Here is a 23,336-nt window from a genome sequence, read left to right on the forward strand (position 1 = left end):
GAGGGGGAGTACAAAGCTGTAATATTCTTTGTAACATGGAATAGTCTATCTGGAGAACTCCATGCTTCCCCCATAAGTTCAGAGAGATGCTCAGATTTGGGAAACTCAGCCTTCACAACCTTCTGGTATTTAAACACCGGAGACTTCCTAAGCTCTGGCTCCTCACTATCTATGTTTAACACAGCTTTGACCGCCTTAATCAAGGTGGGAACATCTGCCGTTGGTAAATGGTCCTCCTCTCCTGACAGAGATTCTTGAGAGTAGCCCTGTATGTCCTCACACTCATCTGAAGATGCAACAGAGTCTGCAGGCTGGACGGAATGATAGGAAGAAGCCGACCACCTTCTGCTTTTAGGCTGTACTGTCCTAGCTGCTTGCAGCGTTTGCTGAAATGTAGCAGGGGACAGAGCCATACTCTGACCTGAGTGGGAATACACATCCATCCAGCATGGATGCATAGGAGGCATAAACATAGTAGGTTGTAGCTGCTGGGGGTACCCCATAGTAGGGGTCGGCACAGGAGCAGATAACCAGTTTACAACCTGCGCCATGATCTGGGAAAAGGAAGCCCAAGGGAGTTCCTGCCCAGGAGCTGGTATATTTGACTGATGTGGTGACTCCTTGAAACAGTGACCACATAGTCCATTCTGTATGAAATACTGAGGGGATAAGCCTGCCTAACAGGCCATACATAAAACCAGCACAGGGGCTTTTGCTTCCTGCTTTTCACTTTCTTTGGACATAATATCCCTAATGTTATGCAAAGTAATATAATACAATGTGACAGTGTTTCACACCCAAAATAACCCACACACCTGTAGCAGAGGGATTATGAGGAGAAACAGCAGTGATAGTTTTTTTATTTTTTTTATTTTTTTTTTTTATTATGACTCTTTAGCATGTGAACAAGAAATAATATGCAAATGTACATAAGGATACGTAACAATTCAGCATACAATAAATAACATTATATTAATGTCAGTCACATAATCAACGGTATGTTATATGACACAACAGTTTAAATAAGTGACTTCAAAGTTGTAATTAAGATCTCCAAAGTTTTCCCCTACCATGCGGATAGAAGCCCCCCCACTACATCAATATCGGTGGGTCATTATCCACCATTCGCAAGTCAAACCATGATGTAGGAGAGAAACATTTGTGAAGTAGCCTTTTAGTGTTCATTGGTAAAGTATTTACATAACTCTCCCACATTTCAAAGAATTTGCCAACTCTAGTCTCCCTCTCCAAGGATGCCTCCAACCATTCCATCCTGAAAATGTAAAACAGTTTTTCCCGAAAAAGGGAGAGAGAAGGAACTTCTGGATGAATCCACATCTGAAGGACAGTTTTCCTTGCTGCTGCGCTTATAGCTAGGAGTAGCTTCCGTCCTCCCCTAGACACCCTCTGATCCCTTGGAAGCATACCCAATATGGCAAATTCCGCAGTGAAGGGCAAGAAATTCACCAGATGATCAGTAGCAAACTTCCTAACTCTCAACCAGAAAACTCTCACTAAAGGGCATGCCCAGAGGCAGTGATATATGTCTGCATGTTCTTCCTGGCATCTGTAACATCTATGCGAGGAAGAAGCTCCCATCAGGAAACTTCTGTGAGGACTTATATATGTTCTATGAAATATATTCATAAATAATTCTTTATAAGAACTAGCTGGTATAAGGTGGCAAGATTTTTCTAACTCAGTTAGTAGTCTATCCACTGTCAGATTTGGGAAATGGTCCAACCATCTAGGCAACCCCGTTTGGATCCCCTCATAGTCAAACTTTGTTCTTAGGGAATTGTAATGTATGGATATGGCTTTAGTTGTGGGCGGGGGAACAGCCAGCAAAGGGTCCAGAGGATTGGACCAATCTTGTACTGAGAAAGATTTAATGATTTCACTAATGTAATGTTGGGCTTGATAGTATGCAAATGGATAGGATGAGAGAAAATCATATTTCTCCACCGCCCTTTGGAACGTGAGAGGTCGCCTCATATCGTCATCCATTAAGCACCCTATTGATTTAATTCCTCTAGTCACCCATAGAGTAAATGATAAGTGGCTTGTCCCCTCTGGAACTCAGGGTTGAGCACAAAAGAAATGAATTTAGTTTTACTAGCATTTAGATTTGATTTGTTTCTCAAAATACACCACAACTTGCGTGTGCTCCATAGAAGCGGATTCTCTCTCAAACTAGGGGGAATCTCGTGATCCGGCATGTGTAGAAAAGACACTAGATTACAATCCGAGAGAAAGCCACCCTCCAATTCAAAGTCAGTATGTGTCTGAGCAATTTAGCCAGTCCCTAAGATGACGCAAAATAGCGGCATGATTATATTGAGTGACATTAGGGAAGTTTATTCCTCCATTTGATTTTAACTGCTGTAAGAGAACAAGACCTATTCTACGGCACCCATGATTCCAGATAAAGTTTGTAAATTCTTTGTTTATCTGTTTAGTATCCTCTAGAGATAACAGGATGGGGAGGGATTGCAGGAGGTAAGATACCCTAGGAAAAGATACCATTTTTAACAGGCTAGCTCTGCCCAGATAAGAGAGCCGGAGACGACCCCACCCCTCCAACTCCCTGCGGAGCTCCATCAGGGCCTTAGTGATATTCGTACGATAGAGGGATGCAGGGTTTTTGGTAATCTGGACCCCCAGGTATACAAAGCTCTTTTTTGCCCATACAAAAGGAGTGGTGGCATGCCAAGAGGGACGAACATACCCCGGCCGAAGATATAAGGCAATCGACCTCTCTGAATTGATCTGCAGACCCGAGACAGCTCCAAAGTCTCGAAGAAGGTTTAATAAGTGATGTAGGGAGGAAGATGGTTTAGAGATATACAATAGGATATCGTCTGCAAACGCAGTAATCTTCAACTCTTTTGTGCCTACTGAAATACCCCTAATATTCGACGACTGTTGAATGAGGCGCATCAATGGATCAAGAGATAAATTGAACAGAAGAGGGGACAGTGGGCACCCCTGACGGGTACCTCTAAACATCTCCACTGTCCCTCCCCGTGTCCCATTCACAGCAGTGATAGTTATAACTGAGTTATTCATGAATAGAAAAGGCAGTATAACACACAGCAGATTTACACAAGTCACATGCGATGCAAAAATATATAATTTATATATGCAATAAGATCTTAGTCAACTACGAACAGCACACAAGGCTGAGTAGGATATCGAGCTCTGTATAATCTGGCTATCCAAGAAGAGGTATACAGGGAGACTAACCGAACCTCCTGAGATCTGCAGCCACCGAGAGTACCTGAGAGTGGTCTCTGGCCGTCTCATATACAGGTAGGCAGGGAGGAGCAACCCAGATCCGGGAAACCTTGACTCTGGACCAGGGTTGGGTTGGGGAGGGGACACCGAGGAGAGCGTACTTCACCTAGGCTGTATGGATCCACCGGGCTGACTGGTTTATACATGGCCGCCGCCATTATCATCCCCAGCTGTCAGGAGAATCTCATGTCCCGGTGGTCTAGTTGGGGAAGCAGTTTACCTGATTCCTTACAACAGTGGCCTCCGGCAGGTCTCCACTGCCGGAGATACAGACTGCCACGTGGTTTCCCACTGTCAGTGGCCCGCGGGGAGCCACCTTACCTGCATCCCCGATGTCTCCATCTGCAGTCCTGGGCCCGACACTCACTCCACTGACGCCCGCTGAAATCACCAGTTACCTCACTGGTGTTGCGGCGCCGGCAGGGGTAGACGGAGCAGCAGCCCAGGCGTCCATTCGGATGCCTAGTGCCGTTTACTTATAGGAATAAAAACTTACTTGGGGCATATATGGAGGAGGACCCAGTGCATCCTGGGAGCTAAAGCTTGTAACTGTTTGGTGCCTGGATCACTCCAACCACATACCCCAAGGTAATTCCTGTGGACCCTATGGACCCCGAAGAAGAAATCATTGATGGTCTGAAAACATCGACCATTGATGTCTATCCCTACCCCACACCCACTGATGCTAGTTCCCCACTCCCCACCTTCACAAGCAAAGTGCAGCTAAGCATGTGTCAGAGGGGACTGATGATCATTGCCCCTGCTGCAGCTGATCTCTGCACTTACAGAGATCAGCCAAATAGTACTTGCAAGGGAACTAACTATCAACATATAGCAGCAATCGATGAAACAACCATCGGGCTGACTGCTGCCACATCTGTGAATATGGCTGGTATACATGATGCTGTGCAACAATATTTGATGTATTTATTAATATAATATATTATTTGCAAATTGCAAGCACTGGCGGGTAGGAGGATCGACCCAGACGCGCGAAAACCTTTGAAGGGACAGCGTCTGGATCGGGGGAGGAGCTTCCGGGGGAGAGCCTACCTCCCCTAAGCTGTATCAACCAGCCGGGTACACTGGTCTCATGACAGCAGAAGCGCCTGCTGCTGATCCCCGGGGTCAGACGATAAGGCCCCGGTGATCTAGTGAGGACGTGGATGCTTCGGGCCCTCACTGTAGCGGTTTCCGGTGTGTCTCTGGTGCCGGAAGAAAGGAATGCCACGCGCGATTCCCCGTAAACGAGGAATCGCCTTACCTGACATCTCCGGTTGCAGTTTGGGCCCCAGCATCACTGCTAGCAAGCTCTGCCGTGACCCGCCAAAATCATCAAAGATGTTACTGATGTTGTGGCCCAGCGGAACTAGATGGAGGCGCAGTGCATGCGTCTTAATTTAGATGCTCAGCACTGCTAACTCAAAAACTGCCTGAGCTGTCCCGTTACAAAAGTGCATCGGAATCCGGCCACACCAAACGAACAACTGAATGCCTGTGGCCAGGGGCGGGGTATATGTGGAGTAGGACCAGGGGCATCCTGGGAGCTGAAAGCTTTAACTGTTTGTTGCCTGGATCACTCCAACCGCATTATCCCCATGGTATCCCTGTGGATCCCTATGGAACCTGAAGAAGAAATATACTCTCTGCAGCAGAGCATATTGTGAAGTCTGCCCCCTCCATGTCATCTCACATTAATGAGACTTCAAACTCCCGATAACAATTATAATCACAATTTCCATTTGGGATCTTAGACGCAGAAATGCACATATTGACACTCCATCATTTTATAATAATGTAAGATTTTGAAAAACATATTAAACAGATTATGCAGAACATACCAAATGTTTGTACTCTACCACCAGTCCATCTCCCTGTACATCTTCCATGGTCTTGACAGCTGGCCCCAACAAATTAAATCGGCGATATCTTTGGAGATACAGAGTACGTTAAACCAAATTAAAAGAATGAAAGTACATAAAGGGAATTATGGGGCTGCAGGGATCATGACAGGGCTTGAACATGATATACTGGTGTGATAGCATGTAGCATATTGTGTAATGGTCTTACCCTTTGATGTTTGGAGGAACCCTGTGAAAAGAGAAAAGTTTGTTGATATACTTTGTGATCCATGAAAAAAAAACAGAATATGTGCTTTAATATAAATGATAGAAAATTACTTGTTTTAACAAAAAAAAAAAAAAAAAAAGATATAACATACCCTACCTTTTGTAATTAAAGTGAACGTGTTGAGTTTACACAGTGTACAATTTTTGGGCAGAGACAACAAAATACACCGGCATGCAGGCTATGTATTCCCTAAGAATCAGTAATGTAACAAGACACAATATAAACCAGCATGCAGGCTATGTATTCCCTAATAATCAGTAATGTAACAAGACACAATATAAACCAGCATGCAGGCCATCTATTCCCTAAGACTCAGTAATGTAACAAGACACTCTATACACCAGCATGCAGGCCTGAGTACCTAGTATTCCCTAATAATCAGTAATGTAACAAGACACAATATACACCGGCATGCAGGCTATGTATTCCCTAATAATCAGTAATGTAACAAGACACAATATAAACCAGCATGCAGGCTATGTATTCCCTAATAATCAGTAATGTAACAAGACACAATATAAACCAGCATGCAGGCCATCTATTCCCTAAGACTCAGTAATGTAACAAGACACACTATACACCAGCATGCAGGCCTGAGTACCTAGTATTCCCTAATAATCAGTAATGTAACAGGACACAATATACACCGGCATGCAGGCTATGTATTCCCTAATAATCAGTAATGTAACAAGACACAATATAAACCAGCATGCAGGCTATGTATTCCCTAATAATCAGTAATGTAACAAGACACAATATAAACCAGCATGCAGGCCATCTATTCCCTAAGACTCAGTAATGTAACAAGACACACTATACACCAGCATGCAGGCCTGAGTACCTAGTATTCCCTAATAATCAGTAATGTAACAAGACACAATATACACCGGCATGCAGGCTATGTATTCCCTAATAATCAGTAATGTAACAAGACACAATATACACCAGCATGCAGGCTATGTATTCCCTAATAATCAGTAATGTAACAAGACACAATGTAAACCGGCATGCAGGCTATGTATTCCCTAATAATCAGTAATGCAACAAGACACAATATGCACCAACAGGCAGGCTATGTATTCCATAATAATCAGTAATGTAACAAGACACAATATAAACCAGCATGCAGGCCATCTATTCCCTAAGACTCAGTAATGTAACAAGACACACTATACACCAGCATGCAGGCCTGAGTACCTAGTATTCCCTAATAATCAGTAATGTAACAAGACACAATATGCACCAACATACAGGCTATGTATTCCCTAATAATCAGTAATGTAACAAGACACAATATGCACCAACAGGCAGGCTATGTATTCCCTAATAATCAGTAATGTAACAAGACACAATATGCACCAACATGCAGGCCTGAGTACCTAGTATTCCCTAAGAATCAGTAATGTAACAATACACAATATGCACCAACATGCAGGTTATGTATTCCCTAATAATCAGTAATGTAACAAGACACAATATACACCAGCATGCAGGCTATGTATTCCATAATAATCAGTAATGTAACAAGCCGCACTATACACCGGCATGCAGGCCATGTATTCCCTAAGACTCAGTAATGTAACAAGCCGCACTATACACCGGCATACAGGCTATGTATTCTCTAAGACAGTAATGTAACAAGACACAATATACACCGGCATGCAGGCTATGTATTCCCTAATAATCAGTAATGCAACAAGACACAATATACACCAGCATGCAGGCTATGTATTCCATAATAATCAGTAATGTAACAAGACACACTATACACCAACATGCAGGCTATGTATTCCCTAATAATCAGTAATGTAACAAGACACAATATACACCGGCATGCAGGCTATGTATTCCCTAATAATCAGTAATGCAACAAGACACAATATACACCAGCATGCAGGCCTGAGTACCTAGTATTCCCTAATAATCAGTAATGTAACAAGACACAATGTACACCGGCATGCAGGCTATGTATTCCCTAATAATCAGTAATGCAACAAGACACAATATACACCAGCATGCAGGCTATGTATTCCATAATAATCAGTAATGTAACAAGACACACTATACACCAACATGCAGGCTATGTATTCCCTAATAATCAGTAATGTAACAAGACACAATATGCACCAGCATGCAGGGCTATGTATTCCCTAATAATCAGTAATGTAACAAGACACACTATACACCGGCATACAGGCTATGTATTCTCTAAGACAGTAATGTAACAAGACACAATATACACCAGCATGCAGGCCTGAGTACCTAGTATTCCCTAATAATCAGTAATGTAACAAGACACAATGTACACCGGCATGCAGGCTATGTATTCCCTAATAATCAGTAATGTAACAAGACACAATATACACCAGCATGCAGGCTATGTATTCCCTAATAATCAGTAATGTAACAAGACACAATATGCACCAACATGCAGGCTATGTATTCCCTACTAATCAGTAATGTAACAAGACACAATATACACCGGCATGCAGGCTATGTATTCCCTAATAATCAGTAATGTAACAATACACACTATACACCAGCATAAAGGCTATGTATTCCCTAATAATCAGTAATGTAACAAGACACAATATGCACCAACATACAGGCTATGTATTCCCTAATAATCAGTAATGTAACAAGACACAATATGCACCAACAGGCAGGCTATGTATTCCCTAATAATCAGTAATGTAACAAGACACAATATGCACCAACATGCAGGCCTGAGTACCTAGTATTCCCTAAGAATCAGTAATGTAACAATACACAATATGCACCAATATGCAGGTTATGTATTCCCTAATAATCAGTAATGTAACAAGACACAATATACACCAGCATGCAGGCTATGTATTCCATAATAATCAGTAATGTAACAAGCCGCACTATACACCGGCATGCAGGCCATGTATTCCCTAAGACTCAGTAATGTAACAAGCCGCACTATACACCGGCATACAGGCTATGTATTCTCTAAGACAGTAATGTAACAAGACACAATATACACCGGCATGCAGGCTATGTATTCCCTAATAATCAGTAATGCAACAAGACACAATATACACCAGCATGCAGGCTATGTATTCCATAATAATCAGTAATGTAACAAGACACACTATACACCAACATGCAGGCTATGTATTCCCTAATAATCAGTAATGTAACAAGACACAATATACACCGGCATGCAGGCTATGTATTCCCTAATAATCAGTAATGCAACAAGACACAATATACACCAGCATGCAGGCTATGTATTCCATAATAATCAGTAATGTAACAAGACACACTATACACCAACATGCAGGCTATGTATTCCCTAATAATCAGTAATGTAACAAGACACAATATGCACCAGCATGCAGGGCTATGTATTCCCTAATAATCAGTAATGTAACAAGACACACTATACACCGGCATACAGGCTATGTATTCTCTAAGACAGTAATGTAACAAGACACAATATACACCAGCATGCAGGCCTGAGTACCTAGTATTCCCTAATAATCAGTAATGTAACAAGACACAATGTACACCGGCATGCAGGCTATGTATTCCCTAATAATCAGTAATGCAACAAGACACAATATACACCAGCATGCAGGCTATGTATTCCATAATAATCAGTAATATAACAAGACACACTATACACCAACATGCAGGCTATGTATTCCCTAATAATCAGTAATGTAACAAGACACAATATGCACCAGCATGCAGGGCTATGTATTCCCTAATAATCAGTAATGTAACAAGACACACTATACACCGGCATACAGGCTATGTATTCTCTAAGACAGTAATGTAACAAGACACAATATACACCAGCATGCAGGCCTGAGTACCTAGTATTCCCTAATAATCAGTAATGTAACAAGACACAATGTACACCGGCATGCAGGCTATGTATTCCCTAATAATCAGTAATGTAACAAGACACAATATACACCAGCATGCAGGCTATGTATTCCCTAATAATCAGTAATGTAACAAGACACAATATGCACCAACATGCAGGCTATGTATTCCCTACTAATCAGTAATGTAACAAGACACAATATGCACCAACATGCAGGCTATGTATTCCCTAATAATCAGTAATGTAACAAGACACAATATACACCGGCATGCAGGCTATGTATTCCCTAATAATCAGTAATGTAACAATACACACTATACACCAGCATAAAGGCTATGTATTCCCTAATAATCAGTAATGTAACAAGACACAATATGCACCAACATACAGGCTATGTATTCCATAATAATCAGTAATGTAACAAGACACAATGTAAACCGGCATGCAGGCTATGTATTCCCTAATAATCAGTAATGCAACAAGACACAATGTAAACCAGCATGCAGGCTATGTATTCCCTAATAATCAGTAATGTAACAAGACACACTATACACCAACATGCAGGTTATGTATTCCCTAATAATCAGTAATGTAACAAGACACAATATACACCAGCATGCAGGCTATGTATTCCATAATAATCAGTAATGTAACAAGACACAATGTAAACCGGCATGCAGGCTATGTATTCCCTAATAATCAGTAATGCAACAAGACACAATGTAAACCAGCATGCAGGCTATGTATTCCCTAATAATCAGTAATGTAACAAGACACACTATACACCAACATGCAGGTTATGTATTCCCTAATAATCAGTAATGTAACAATACACACTATAGACCAGCATGCAGGCTATGTATTCCCTAATAATCAGTAATGTAACAAGACACAATATGCACCAACAGGCAGGCTATGTATTCCCTAATAATCAGTAATGTAACAAGACACAATATACACCGGCATGCAGGCTATGTATTCCCTAATAATCAGTAATGTAACAAGACACAATATGCACCAACAGGCAGGCTATGTATTCCCTAATAATCAGTAATGTAACAAGACACAATATACACCGGCATGCAGGCTATGTATTCCCTAATAATCAGTAATGTAACAAGACACAATATGCACCAACATACAGGCTATGTATTCCCTAATAATCAGTAATGTAACAAGACACAATATGCACCAACAGGCAGGCTATGTATTCCCTAATAATCAGTAATGTAACAAGACACAATATGCACCAACATGCAGGCCTGAGTACCTAGTATTCCCTAAGAATCAGTAATGTAACAAGACACACTATACACCAGTATACAGGCTATGTATTCCCTAATAATCAGTAATGTAACAAGACACAATATGCACCAACATGCAGGTTATGTATTCCCTAATAATCAGTAATGTAACAAGACACAATCTACACCGGCATGCAGGCTATGTATTCCCTAATAATCAGTAATGTAACAAGACACAATATGCACCAACAGGCAGGCTATGTATTCCCTAATAATCAGTAATGTAACAAGACACAATATGCACCAACAGGCAGGCTATGTATTCCCTAATAATCAGTAATGTAACAAGACACAATATGCACCAACATGCAGGCCTGAGTACCTAGTATTCCCTAAGAATCAGTAATGAACAAGACACAATATGCACCAACAGGCAGGCTATGTATTCCCTAATAATCAGTAATGTAACAAGACACAATATGCACCAACATGCAGGCCTGAGTACCTAGTATTCCCTAATAATCAGTAATGTAACAAGACACAATATGCATCAACAGGCAGGCTATGTATTCCCTAATAATCAGTAATGTAACAAGACACAATATGCACCAACATGCAGGCCTGAGTACCTAGTATTCCCTAAGAATCAGTAATGTAACAAGACACACTATACACCAGTATACAGGCTATGTATTCCCTAATAATCAGTAATGTAACAAGACACAATATGCACCAACATGCAGGTTATGTATTCCCTAATAATCAGTAATGTAAGAAGACACAATATACACCAGCATGCAGGCTATGTATTCCATAATAATCAGTAATGTAACAAGACACACTATACACCAACATGCAGGCTAAGTATTCCCTAATAATCAGTAATGTAACAAGACACAATATGCACCAGCATGCAGGGCTATGTATTCCCTAATAATCAGTAATGTAACAAGACACACTATACACCGGCATGCAGGCCATGTATTCCCTAAGACTCAGTAATGTAACAAGCCGCACTATACACCGGCATACAGGCTATGTATTCTCTAAGACAGTAATGTAACAAGACACAATATACACCAGCATGCAGGCCTGAGTACCTAGTATTCCCTAATAATCAGTAATGTAACAAGACACAATGTACACCGGCATGCAGGCTATGTATTCCCTAATAATCAGTAATGTAACAAGACACAATATACACCAGCATGCAGGCTATGTATTCCCTAATAATCAGTAATGTAACAAGACACAATATGCACCAACATGCAGGCCTGAGTACCTAGTATTCCCTAATAATCAGTAATGTAACAAGACACAATATGCACCAACATGCAGGCTATGTATTCCCTAATAATCAGTAATGTAACAAGACACAATATGCACCAACATGCAGGCTATGTATTCCCTAATAATCAGTAATGTAACAAGACACAATATACACCGGCATGCAGGCTATGTATTCCCTAATAATCAGTAATGTAACAATACACACTATACACCAGCATAAAGGCTATGTATTCCCTAATAATCAGTAATGTAACAAGACACAATATGCACCAACATACAGGCTATGTATTCCCTAATAATCAGTAATGTAACAAGACACAATATGCACCAACATGCAGGCCATGTATTCCCTAATAATCAGTAATGTAACAAGACACAATATACACCAGCATGCAGGCCATGTGTTTCCTAATAATCAGTAATGTACCAAGACACAGTATACACCAACAAGCAGGCTATGTATTCCCTAATAATCAGTAATGTAACAAGACACAATATACACCAGCATGCAGGTTATGTATTCCCTAATAATCAGTAATGTAACAAGACACAATATGCACCAGCATGCAGGGCTATGTATTCCCTAATAATCAGTAATGTAACAAGACACACTATACACCAGCATGCAGGCTATGTATTCCCTAATAATCAGTAATGCAACAAGACACAATATGCACCAACATGCAGGCTATGTATTCCCTAATAATCAGTAATGTAACAAGACACAATATGCACCAACATGCAGGCCCGAGTACCTAGTATTCCCTAAGAATCAGTAATGTAACAAGACACACTGTACACCAGCATGCAGGCTATGTATTCCCTAATAATCAGTAATGTAACAAGACACAATATACAGCAGCATGCAGGCCTGAGTACCTAGTATTCCCTAAGAATCAGTAATGTAACAAGACACACTATACACCAGCATAAAGGCTATGTATTCCCTAAGAATCAGTAATGTAACAAGACACAATATGCACCAACATGCAGGCTATGTATTCCCTAATAATCAGTAATGTAACAAGACACAATATGCACCAACATGCAGGCTATGTATTCCCTAATAATCAGTAATGTAACAAGACACAATATGCACCAACATGCAGGCTATGTATTCCCTAATAATCAGTAATGTAACAAGACACAGTATACACCGGCATACAGGCTATGTATTCCCTAATAATCAATAATGTAACAAGACACAATATACACCAGCATGCAGGCCATGTGTTTCCTAATAATCAGTAATGTACCAAGACACAGTATACACCTGCAAGCAGGCTATGTATTCCCTAATAATCAGTAATGTAACAAGACACAATATACACCAGCATGCAGGCTATGTATTCCCTAATAATCAGTAATGTAACAAGACACAAACAGGATTTTGGTACTTACCGATAAATCCCTTTCTCCGATTCCACAGGGGACACTGGAGTTCAAGACAGTGGGGTATAGACGGTGGTAGAGTAGAGCCTGGCACTTTAAATAATTTAGAAGTGTGACTGGCTCCTCCCCCTCTATGCCCCATCAGCCCCAGTTTAAGAACTGAGCCCGAGAGGAGACGGAGGACAATAGGAAGACAAGGAGAAAGTCTACAGAACGGAACAAGACCGATGGAAGGAGAACAGAGGAACCCACTGAAGGGAACACATGCAGTCACACAACCTTATAAGGAAACAACCAAAACGGCAGGTACGCAGCGCTGGGCGGGCGTCCAGTGTCCCCTGTGGAATCGGAGAAAGGGATTTATCGGTAAGTACCAAAATCCTGTTTTCTCCTTCATCCACTAGGGACACTGGAGTTCAAGACAGTGGGGATGTCCCAAAGCCAACCTCCCGGGTGGGAAGCGCGGAGAACTGGCCGACCCCTTGGCCAAACCTAAACAGGAACTGCCAAGAACCGTAGGCCCAAAGAAAAGGCTGAGGATCAAGTGTCGTAGAGCACAAAAGACATTCAATCAGAATTCCATCACCGAACAGCCACAGAATTTCCACAACATACAGCATAGGTGGAAAGGTACAGAACGGCTAGCAAGGCAACGACCGCAGATGAGAAGCTACAGAACACTGTAATCTCAGCTGAAACAGACCAAACCGGACTGTTGGTAGCAGGGAGCTCCAACCAGCATCCATTGGAGAAGGTCAATAACACAAGAAGAACTGGAGAAAATCCCAATGTAGAGTCAAAAACAGGAATATGCCACAGTCGCAGACCGAATAATCCCAGCACTGCCGGACATAAACAAATCATACAGATACGTATAAAGTTATCGACACTGATGCAACAGCCACCAAGGGAGAGCGAGCTACCCATATTGTGAAGCATCCCATAAAGCAAGGTTAGAGCACTAGGACCATGAAAGTACCCGACAGGAACCTGTCAGAGTAATGAAAGTATCAACAGATACTGAACAGGAAAGCCAACCAGTGTACCTACAGCACCTGGTATTCCCAGGTGGTCTCCCATCCAAGTACTAACCAGGCCCAACACAGCATAGCTTCCAATATCATGTGTGGTGTGGCTGTAGTTTTTGCGTGAGGCATGGAACATAGTGAATGTCACACTTCCACGTAAGATGTGCAGTAGGCCATAGATGCACCCTAGGCCAGACCAAAGAGATTCTAATAGAATAGTGGCACTGATTGCTATGTAGGAACTATGAACCTACACGCCCGTATAAGCTCGAAAAAGTGTAGAGCCAACAGATATGAACAGGTGCCATAAAGGAGTACATTGGCTGCTAGGACAGCAGCTAGGGTGCAGAAGAGAATAACGACTATGTAATGTTAGGTTGCATGAAATAGGAGCATCTCCCGAGACCATAGTGGGTAAGCCCACTTACCTGTGAGCGACCAGAAGCCTTCTGGATGCTACATAGAATGTCACTGACCTTTTCCATCCCACAGCAACCAGCCTCAACTTTGAGAGTGGCTTTGTTGGGTAAGAACCCATGCTCAACTGCACTAACTGCAGTCTGGAGATGTTAGAAAATATTGTAGAGACTAGCAGAATGTTAGTGGAGACATGAAGGTCATCAACAGGACCACATTCTATACCTGAGCTTGTTCTATTAGGGAGGTGTATACATATAGAGATTATACATATACCCCAAAAACCGGTCTACTAGTGTATCATTACAATAACACTTATAATGATGAAGTACTTATAAGCCAAGAGGCAGAATTAAGGTATTAACTAAAACCATGTAACGGTCAAGGAATACACGGAGATATCACCTATTAGATGATGGATCCCTACCAGTGACCCCTGACATCATAGTAGTCACAACAAGTGATATGGAAAACAAACATTTTACTTTATGCCCATCATCTAATATAACCCAGGCCTGACCCTGCCTATATCAGTAGGTGGCCCCAGGCCTTCAGGCATAGGAGCAGCAACTCTGTTGTAATTTAACCACTTAAGCCTTGAGGATGGAATAGAACTTGGATTCTCCATTCTCCGATAGGAAACGTATCTAGGGGCCACTGTAGAGATTCTGATTTCTGAGATAGCTTGTGCCGTATGCGACAAGTCAATAATATGGAGTACCGCAAAGGGTACCGTGCATCAGTTTTCCCATGAAAGGGATATATCGTCAGTCATAACCCCAGTTAGGGATTATAAACCGGACTTCCCAATTATAAGGAAATATTCATACAAGGAATGGGAAAATATCAGTATATAATATATATATATATATATATATATATATATAGATTATATATCATACTATATACGCACACACGTACACACAGACACCTACCTAGGTGCATGGGAATTCAGTCTCTTTGAAAAGAAGAGTTAATACTAAGTAGACTTGGCAGACTCCTGCACCAGGAGATTAGCATGCTTATATAGTACTTAGATACTGCATTTTAGTGTCTTATAATGTTGTGCACTGGTCCTGAAAGTACTTACCGGGCACTGCCAAGAGCGCCCAAAGAAATTAATAATAGGTCCCCAGAAAAAGGGGGGCTGTAGACATTGACTGACGTGAACAATTATATATTAGATATTGTCCAAGGTCACAATGAGATAGCCCAAGACCTAATTGTTGTGAGGCAGAATGCCTCTAGAACAGCCTGAGCTGAACCTAGACACCAGGAGTCCCAGGAGCATCTATGTAAGTACATAAATTTACTAACAAGGCGGCCACAGGACATGAATAGGGTCCCTTATAGAAGTGACTCTAGACTATAAAGCCACCTAATCAATAGTATACTGGATCTAGAACCCAGTTGTCAAAGAAATTTTTTTTTTTTATTGTATATATATATATATATATATATATATATATATATATATATATATATATATACATATATACACACACACACATATATACATATACGTACACACATACCATACATTCAATATATATATATATATATATATATATATATATATATATATATAGCCTTAGGGATAGTGTAAAGCGGAGTTATTATACGTAGCAAACTACCGCATCAGGAGAGTCCTTTCAATCTCAGCATCTTTCCTTATAAATATGCTCGGTATCTGACATAAAACCGATACCAATAGATACTACCCTCACCTTTAGGGTAAGAACAAGAAGCTATATATATGTATATACACACACATATATATATATATATATATATATATATATATATATATATATATATATACACACACACACACACACACACCGGTACCTATATGCCAGATTAATAGGTGATGAGCATACTCTAAGTAGAATATGAGCTGACCCAAGGTCCTTGAGCCAAGGAACGAGGTCACTCCGGACTAGTATATGTTCTAAACCAGAGTTTAGTATAAAATACAAATTACATACACACTGCTACGGCGTAGGGGGGCAAGAAATTTTATTTATTTATTTATTTTTCAGCGTGCTGTCCCAGACTGGTTTCGATCCTGGGAAACTCCTGTCACTGGTGTACTCGCCTTTTTTGCAAATAACAAACAAGTTAGGAATTTTTAACCCAACCCACTATGAGGCCAGCGAGACAATGTCTAAAAAAAAACAGGGCCTCAACCAGTCGCTGGTGAAAACCTCCCAGCTGATCAGTATTCAGAAGTGTATGAGGCAGCGCTAACAAACCTTCACCCAGCACTGTGTGTACGCAGTGCTGCTGATGTAATAGAGGAATGGCAGCGACCCCACATGGGGAGCTTAGCTTCCAAGATCAGACGAGATCGGGCGCCATGCGCCTAGTGCTGCCTTCTATATATTGGAGAGTAGGAGCTGTCATCTCTTACAATAGCGCTGCTAACTGTAGTAGCCTGCGCTTATAAAGAGCATGGACGCGCAAAGGCTGGTATCCATCCCCAAGACAGCGGGATGTGGTGGCCCCCACCTATCAGCACTATGCCTTATGACAGCAGAGCCGCTGGCCAGATGCTGTTTTAGGTAGCCGACTGCTCCTAGGACGCCCAAAGTGACACTCGCGAGCAGTCTTGTTGCAATTATGCTTCCGAAATCTTACGATATCGATTCCGCCCCACAGTCCCAAACCAGGAGATCATGATGTGCCATGCACGGCACAAGAACTGTTACATTTTTACTGTGCTGACCTCTTAGGAGCAGGACTTTACAAAATGCTGGGCCGCACTGTAACTCCCCGCTAAGGCCCTCTTAGTTACGGGAGCAGTGGGATGCCGCGGTCCTCATTAATAGAGACCGATGAGAAGGACCACGCTCGGGGGTCGGCATATGTCTGCTAAGCCTATGCCCATGTAGTTGTTACAGCCACAACAGAGCGACTGCCAGCCTGCCTATAGAGACAGTGCTTAGTGCGGGTCGCGAACCCGGATCCCAGGCGGGCTATTTTACGGCACACTCCACTGTGCCGGTCTTATTGGCTGCCCGCCTTACAGACTCCAGAAAGCTTTTAAGCGCTAGCCTCTGCGAACCGGCGTAGTATGAGAGCTCTCTACTGTCTGACATCTTGTGGGCACAGCGCGGCAGAAGAGGGGAGAGCCCGACTCAAATAGCGCCACTATATATAGAGGACGCGTCATTAGTCTGGAATGAGCGGCAGGTCACTATGGCCGTCGGTAAACTCCACCCCCGCTAACACGGGTATTTTGCTCCTCTTAGTGCTACTGGCGCTGCACCTACCAAGACAACGCTAGTGTAGACCCCTGGAGTAGCGGGACGCGGCAGTCTCCCTCCCTGTGTATAGAGGAGGGAGGAGCAGGAATATCAGTAACGCTGCGCATTACTCTGCTGTAGAGGGGCCCGCGCTCCATCCCCTCATTAAACAGGAGGGGGGACCAACAGCCGAGAGCGCTGTAATGAACAGCCGCGCTCCCCAGCGGCTCTGAGCCTAAGCCAGCGCGGTGCTCTTAGACAGCACAAGCCGTCTGACTGTGGGGGGAGGGGCGTTCATTTCTCTCCCGAGCGGGGATGAGTCAGCGCTTGTTGGCTGACTGCCAGCTATGCTCCGGCAGTGTTCCACTATAAATGGCGGGCTGCTGAGTGCGCTTAGCGGCTGTTGTACAGAGCCACCATTAACACAGTGAGCCACTTCTCCGGGATGCTGCTGCAGTGCATAGCACTGAGAGGGAGAGCCCGTACCAGTGGCTCCGCCCCCGCTAGCTCCGGTGTTTTAACCGGGAATTATGTCCCCAGGCCCGTCGTGGAAAGATGGGGGGGATAGCGGGGGGAGGTTTTAGCAGCGCCGCTAACAGTGACAGCTAGCGGCATGCCACTGAGCCCAGCTCTAACGTCCACTGCTCCTGCTAATCAGAAGCAGTGGTTAATACTTACAACTGCTGCGGCCGGGATGCTGGGCTGAGGGGGCGGCGAGGAACCCGGACACATGCCGGTGTCAGCAGTGGCGGGTCCTCGCAGGGTCCGATGACTCTCTCTGTGCCCCCTCCTCAGGGTCACCGGACACAGGCTGCAGTAGCCGTGTGGTGCCCTCCCGGCGGCTCCCACGTAGCAGGCAGACTGCCACAGTAAGCAGCCTGCCTGTCCTCAATGCTTGTAAAAACTCTGAAGTAAAATTATATGAAAAGGCTGGAGACAGCCTAATGTGCGACCGGCTCTCTCGGGCACATTCTAAAAACTGGGGCTGATGGGGCATAGAGGGGGAGGAGCCAGTCACACTTCTAAATTATTTAAAGTGCCAGGCTCTACTCTACCACCGTCTATACCCCACTGTCTTGAACTCCAGTGTCCCCTAGTGGATGAAGGAGAAATATACACCAGCATGCAGGCTATGTATTCCCTAATAATCAGTAATGCAACAAGACACACTATACACCAGCATGCAGGCTATGTATTCCCTAAGTATCAGTAATGTAACAAGACACAATATACACCGTCATGCAGGCTATGTATTCCCTAATAATCAGTAATGTAACAAGACACACTATACACCAGCATGCAGGCTATGTATTCCCTAAGTATCAGTAATGTAACAAGACACAATATACACCGTCATGCAGGCTATGTATTCCCTAAGTATCAGTAATGTAACAGAATTAGAATTAGTAACAAGACGTATTCCAAATAAAAGACTTAGTGGTTCCGCACAGAATTTTTTCAATGATTGGAAATGTGTCTCACATCGTATAATTGAAATCCCCTTGTTTCTCTTTTTCACCCCTTTTAAGGGATATATTTTATCCTGGTCAGTGCTTTATCTTAGTATCTATCTATATATACTGTCTTAGGCGAGAAACTGCTACCAATCTCACTGTGTATACATCGGCAAAGGTACATAGAAAAAAGGGCGAGAACTGTAGGTGCACTCAGGGGACTGATATATAAGGCTCTGTTAGTACATATGTATGCTTTATTAAAACTTAACCTTTAATTCTCTATGTTAATAAAAGTTTTATTTTCTTTATTATTGTTATTTTTATTTACAGTCCGAAAAGAAATCGGTTTTAAAAAAAATTATGGAGTAGATGTGACAAAGGGCCTGATTTAGAGCCGCTCGTAAGCAGCAGTACGCTCGTTCCGAGCGATGTTCGCACTTCTGCGCATGCGTACGGTTTATAATACGCATGCGCGAACCAGTCAGTGCAGCCGAAAATCGTTTGTTCGCTAAATAGCGAATGCCTGCTAATATGAGTGACAGGAGGAGGCGTAGGTGGGTGGTAACAGGGGAAGGTGCTTGAAAACGGGGAGTGGAGATCAGAACGCAGGCGTGCTTAAAAGGTCAAAACGGGCGTTTTATGGGTGTGCATAATTAATACTGCAGCGTCATTGACCACGTCACTGGGTTATTTTATAGTCAGAACTGCTCGCAAGATTGTGGTAGGAAAAACCAACCACAAGAATAGCGAGCAGTTCATACGCTGGTCGATGTACTCGATTAATCTAATAAATAGCGGACATGACGTAGGATGCGAACGGCCAGGGGGCGTAGTTATCCAAAAAACGACCACAAGATTTGTTCGCTCGTTCAGACATGGAGGCGTGAACAGACCGCAAAGAGCGAATGGTTCATTTGAATAGCCACCCCTTTTTCCTGAACGACCGTCCGCAAATAGCGTCCGGCTCTGAATCAGGCCCAAAGTTTAGAAATAAAGTGACATTAAAAACATTGTGTTCTTGTCTCATTTATATACTAAATTTGTATATTCCTTGTCATCTGCACCTGAGTACCTAGTATTGATATATATTGCGATTTATTTATATTTATTTGAGTTATGCTGAATTGTCAATATTTTAGACACAAGCCAGGGCAAGGATATTAATTCCACTGTGAGAATTGGTTATTGTATAGCGTAGTTTATACACTTTAGTTGTTTATTTTGTTCCCAGGGACAAAATAGTCTGTGTGATATTATTCTCAGCCTGTTCAGCTCTCTGATTATGTTTATAATTTGTATCCACTGCTCAGCAACATTGTTAATATAATTTATATTTCTTCCATGTGTGTTTCATGGGCTTTTCTTGTAATATATTTCTTTTGAACAGCCAAAGACATTTGCACCATAATAGACAGAACTAATACACAGCCCTATGTACTCTATTAGGTGGTTCTCACATCATATGGGTTATTATTGTATTTATTTCTGTGAGTGTCGTCAGGCTGGGGTTTATATTCAATTGGCTAATGTGCCGTACTGGTGTTACCCCCTTAGCCGCCCTCTGTTACAGACACGCGGCTGCCCCAGACGCTGCATACAAGCCCCGGCCGGGATCTGTGCGCGATGCTGCTGCTCGTTGATGCTATGCTCACAGGAACTCTGGCTTAAGGTGCCCACACAGATAGCGATCTGCACACGATCAGACGATGTGTACGATTTCCCTTGAAACTCTCCCCGGCAGCTCTGCACACGATCTGCACACAATTTGGTGTCCAATCTTCATACGATCTCTCCTGCATCCATATTTTCACAGTGCATCGCCTCCTAGATTGTCAGATCTTCCCTACTGCACGGCAGATCTGACGATGCGATGTGCGACCACGGGGACGGGCATCGCAACATGATCGTGAGTGGGGACTCATGATTTACTCAGGATTTGGCCATATTTTACACGATCTGTCGTTCCAATGTGTCGGCGTCGGCCAGATCGGATAAAATAGTGCCATGTGTGTGGCCAGCATTAGACCCCAGCATCACATTAGTCAGTACCCTCTTGAGTTTGGCCAGGACGCAGGTACTGGTATATCACACACAATATTTTTTCCACATCGGCTACCACAGTGTATTCACTTTAGTTGTATTTCACATCAAGAGACACAGTCAGTCAGTCAGTCAGTAAGTATGCCTATGCGCATTTTGCCGGATGTCCGGCTTCCTCAGGGCAAACCGAGCCACCCACGTAGACGATTCTAAATCCTCGAATCCCTGGCAACTGTTGTTAGGGGGTGTGTCTGGGAACCCGTTCTCAGGTATCAGAGAGGTATATCCTTTTTTTCCACTCCAAAATGTAAACATTTATTTGATGCATGTTGTCAGGATGCGGCCTGTGATCGGCCGCTACTCATCACAGTGCCGGCTTCCCCTGATCTCCCATACGGTCAGACGCCAGGTGCAGTGGTGGGTGACGCGAGTATTCTCCCCAGGGACTGCTAAAACTTCCATGCGATTCTCCAGTTCGAAGTTCCCGCTGATGCCGTCATGGGCGCAGCCATGTTGTCTGTATTACCTAAACGGACCTTTCTCCAATGGTAGCCCTGCGGTCGCTCAGCTGATTCTTTCCTCCAATGCCCAGCTATAAAGCTAGACTCCGGGAACAGGAAGTTGCCTGAACAACTTCACTACTTCCAGTAGCAGTTTGCACCGTTCCAGGCTCCACACTGAAGTTACCTCCTGTATCTTTTCTCAGGATTCTCCAGTGTTATTCTGCAGTACTGTTCTTCAGTGATATTCTCAGAACTATTCACCAGTACTATTCTCCAGTGATAATCACCAATGATATTCTTCAGTACTATTCTCCAGTGATATTCTTCTGTGCTATTCCTCCAGTGATAATCAACAGAGATATTCTTCTGTGATAATCTTCTGTACTATTCTACAGTGCTTCTCCCAGTACATACAATACCTGTCATCTTGTCTCCTTGCTATTTCCTGGGTACCTGACCAGGGCGCCGCAACCTGCTCGTTGGGCGCTGCAAAGCCCATATGCCAATTGGAGGGTTCACTGGTGAAAACCACCTGCGAGTTAGCCCCCGTGCCTCTGGTCAGTACTCACCAACACCGGAACTAGCTGATGAGGAAGACCTACATCCTTCCTCCATGCCTGCTGCTCTCTCCTCACCCCAGTATCCAAACTCCCAGTCCTCCGACTGAAGATCCCCAGGGCCAGGTCGTGACATGTTTTTTGTTACTGGGTTAGGGTATCCATATGAACATGAAACTTATTTAACAATTGCCTTTCTGTATAAAGAAAATATATGAAAATTAGAATAAAGATTTTTTTAAATTTCTATCCTTATGATAGTACCATTTTCTTCTGTATTATGATTCCAAATATGGATTAATACAGTATTCATTTACAAAATCTATCAATGTTAATATTGGCTCCATATACTCATACCAGTTAACCCATAATCTAAGCTATTTTTCCAATAACTTGGATGGATCCATATGTATAAATTACTTTGATATATAGTCCTTGATTTTTCATTTATGTTGATTCCCAAAACCAAAGTGATAATAGTTTTTTTAAACTCTACCTATCATGAACAACTCTGTGGGTGTCATCATGTGATCATTTATTCCAAAAAAGTGTTGTATTAATATTGTGAAAATTATAAATACAACATAAAATGAACATAATTGACCTGTGAGATTTTAGTGTCAGTCACAAGGAAGTGGGCAGGATGCAAAACATCGGCTTACTCTTCCAGGGGTAAAGAGGGCTACCTTGAAATTGTGAGATTCCTGCAACTTCCTATAACAACCAAACTGTTAAATAAAATAATATGTTTTATTATTTAATAAACAAGCAAAAAATAAAGTTTCTAATAACTAAAATATATAGATTCAGAAATGTGATTGAAGTTCAGAAATAAGTAATTAAAAATAAAATGACTGCTGTGTCTGTCTTG

General features: G+C 42.6%; 1 protein-coding gene and 1 non-coding gene across 5 annotated transcripts in view; both read right to left on the reverse strand.

Moving 5' to 3' along the window:
- Positions 1–23,336, reverse strand: part of LOC148523517 (signal transducer and activator of transcription 1-alpha/beta-like) — a 130,008-nt gene that overhangs the window by 49,247 nt on the left and 57,425 nt on the right. For all 4 annotated transcript variants that reach the window (XM_088473103.1, XM_088473104.1, XM_088473105.1 and 1 more), the window contains 2 exons: positions 5,368–5,388; positions 5,139–5,226 (listed from right to left, as the gene is read on the reverse strand). In XM_088473103.1, coding sequence (XP_088329229.1) covers positions 5,139–5,226; positions 5,368–5,388 — 109 coding nt within the window. The remainder of the gene's footprint in view (positions 1–5,138; positions 5,227–5,367; positions 5,389–23,336) is intronic.
- Positions 17,240–17,370, reverse strand: LOC148523518 (U11 spliceosomal RNA). The gene has a single exon (XR_015878464.1). It is a non-coding gene; the product is annotated as a U11 spliceosomal RNA (small nuclear RNA).

This window comes from Taudactylus pleione, unplaced genomic scaffold (genome assembly GCF_031769625.1).
Source record: "Taudactylus pleione unplaced genomic scaffold, aTauple2 ptg000130l, whole genome shotgun sequence".
Taxonomy (NCBI): Eukaryota; Metazoa; Chordata; class Amphibia; order Anura; family Myobatrachidae; genus Taudactylus; species Taudactylus pleione.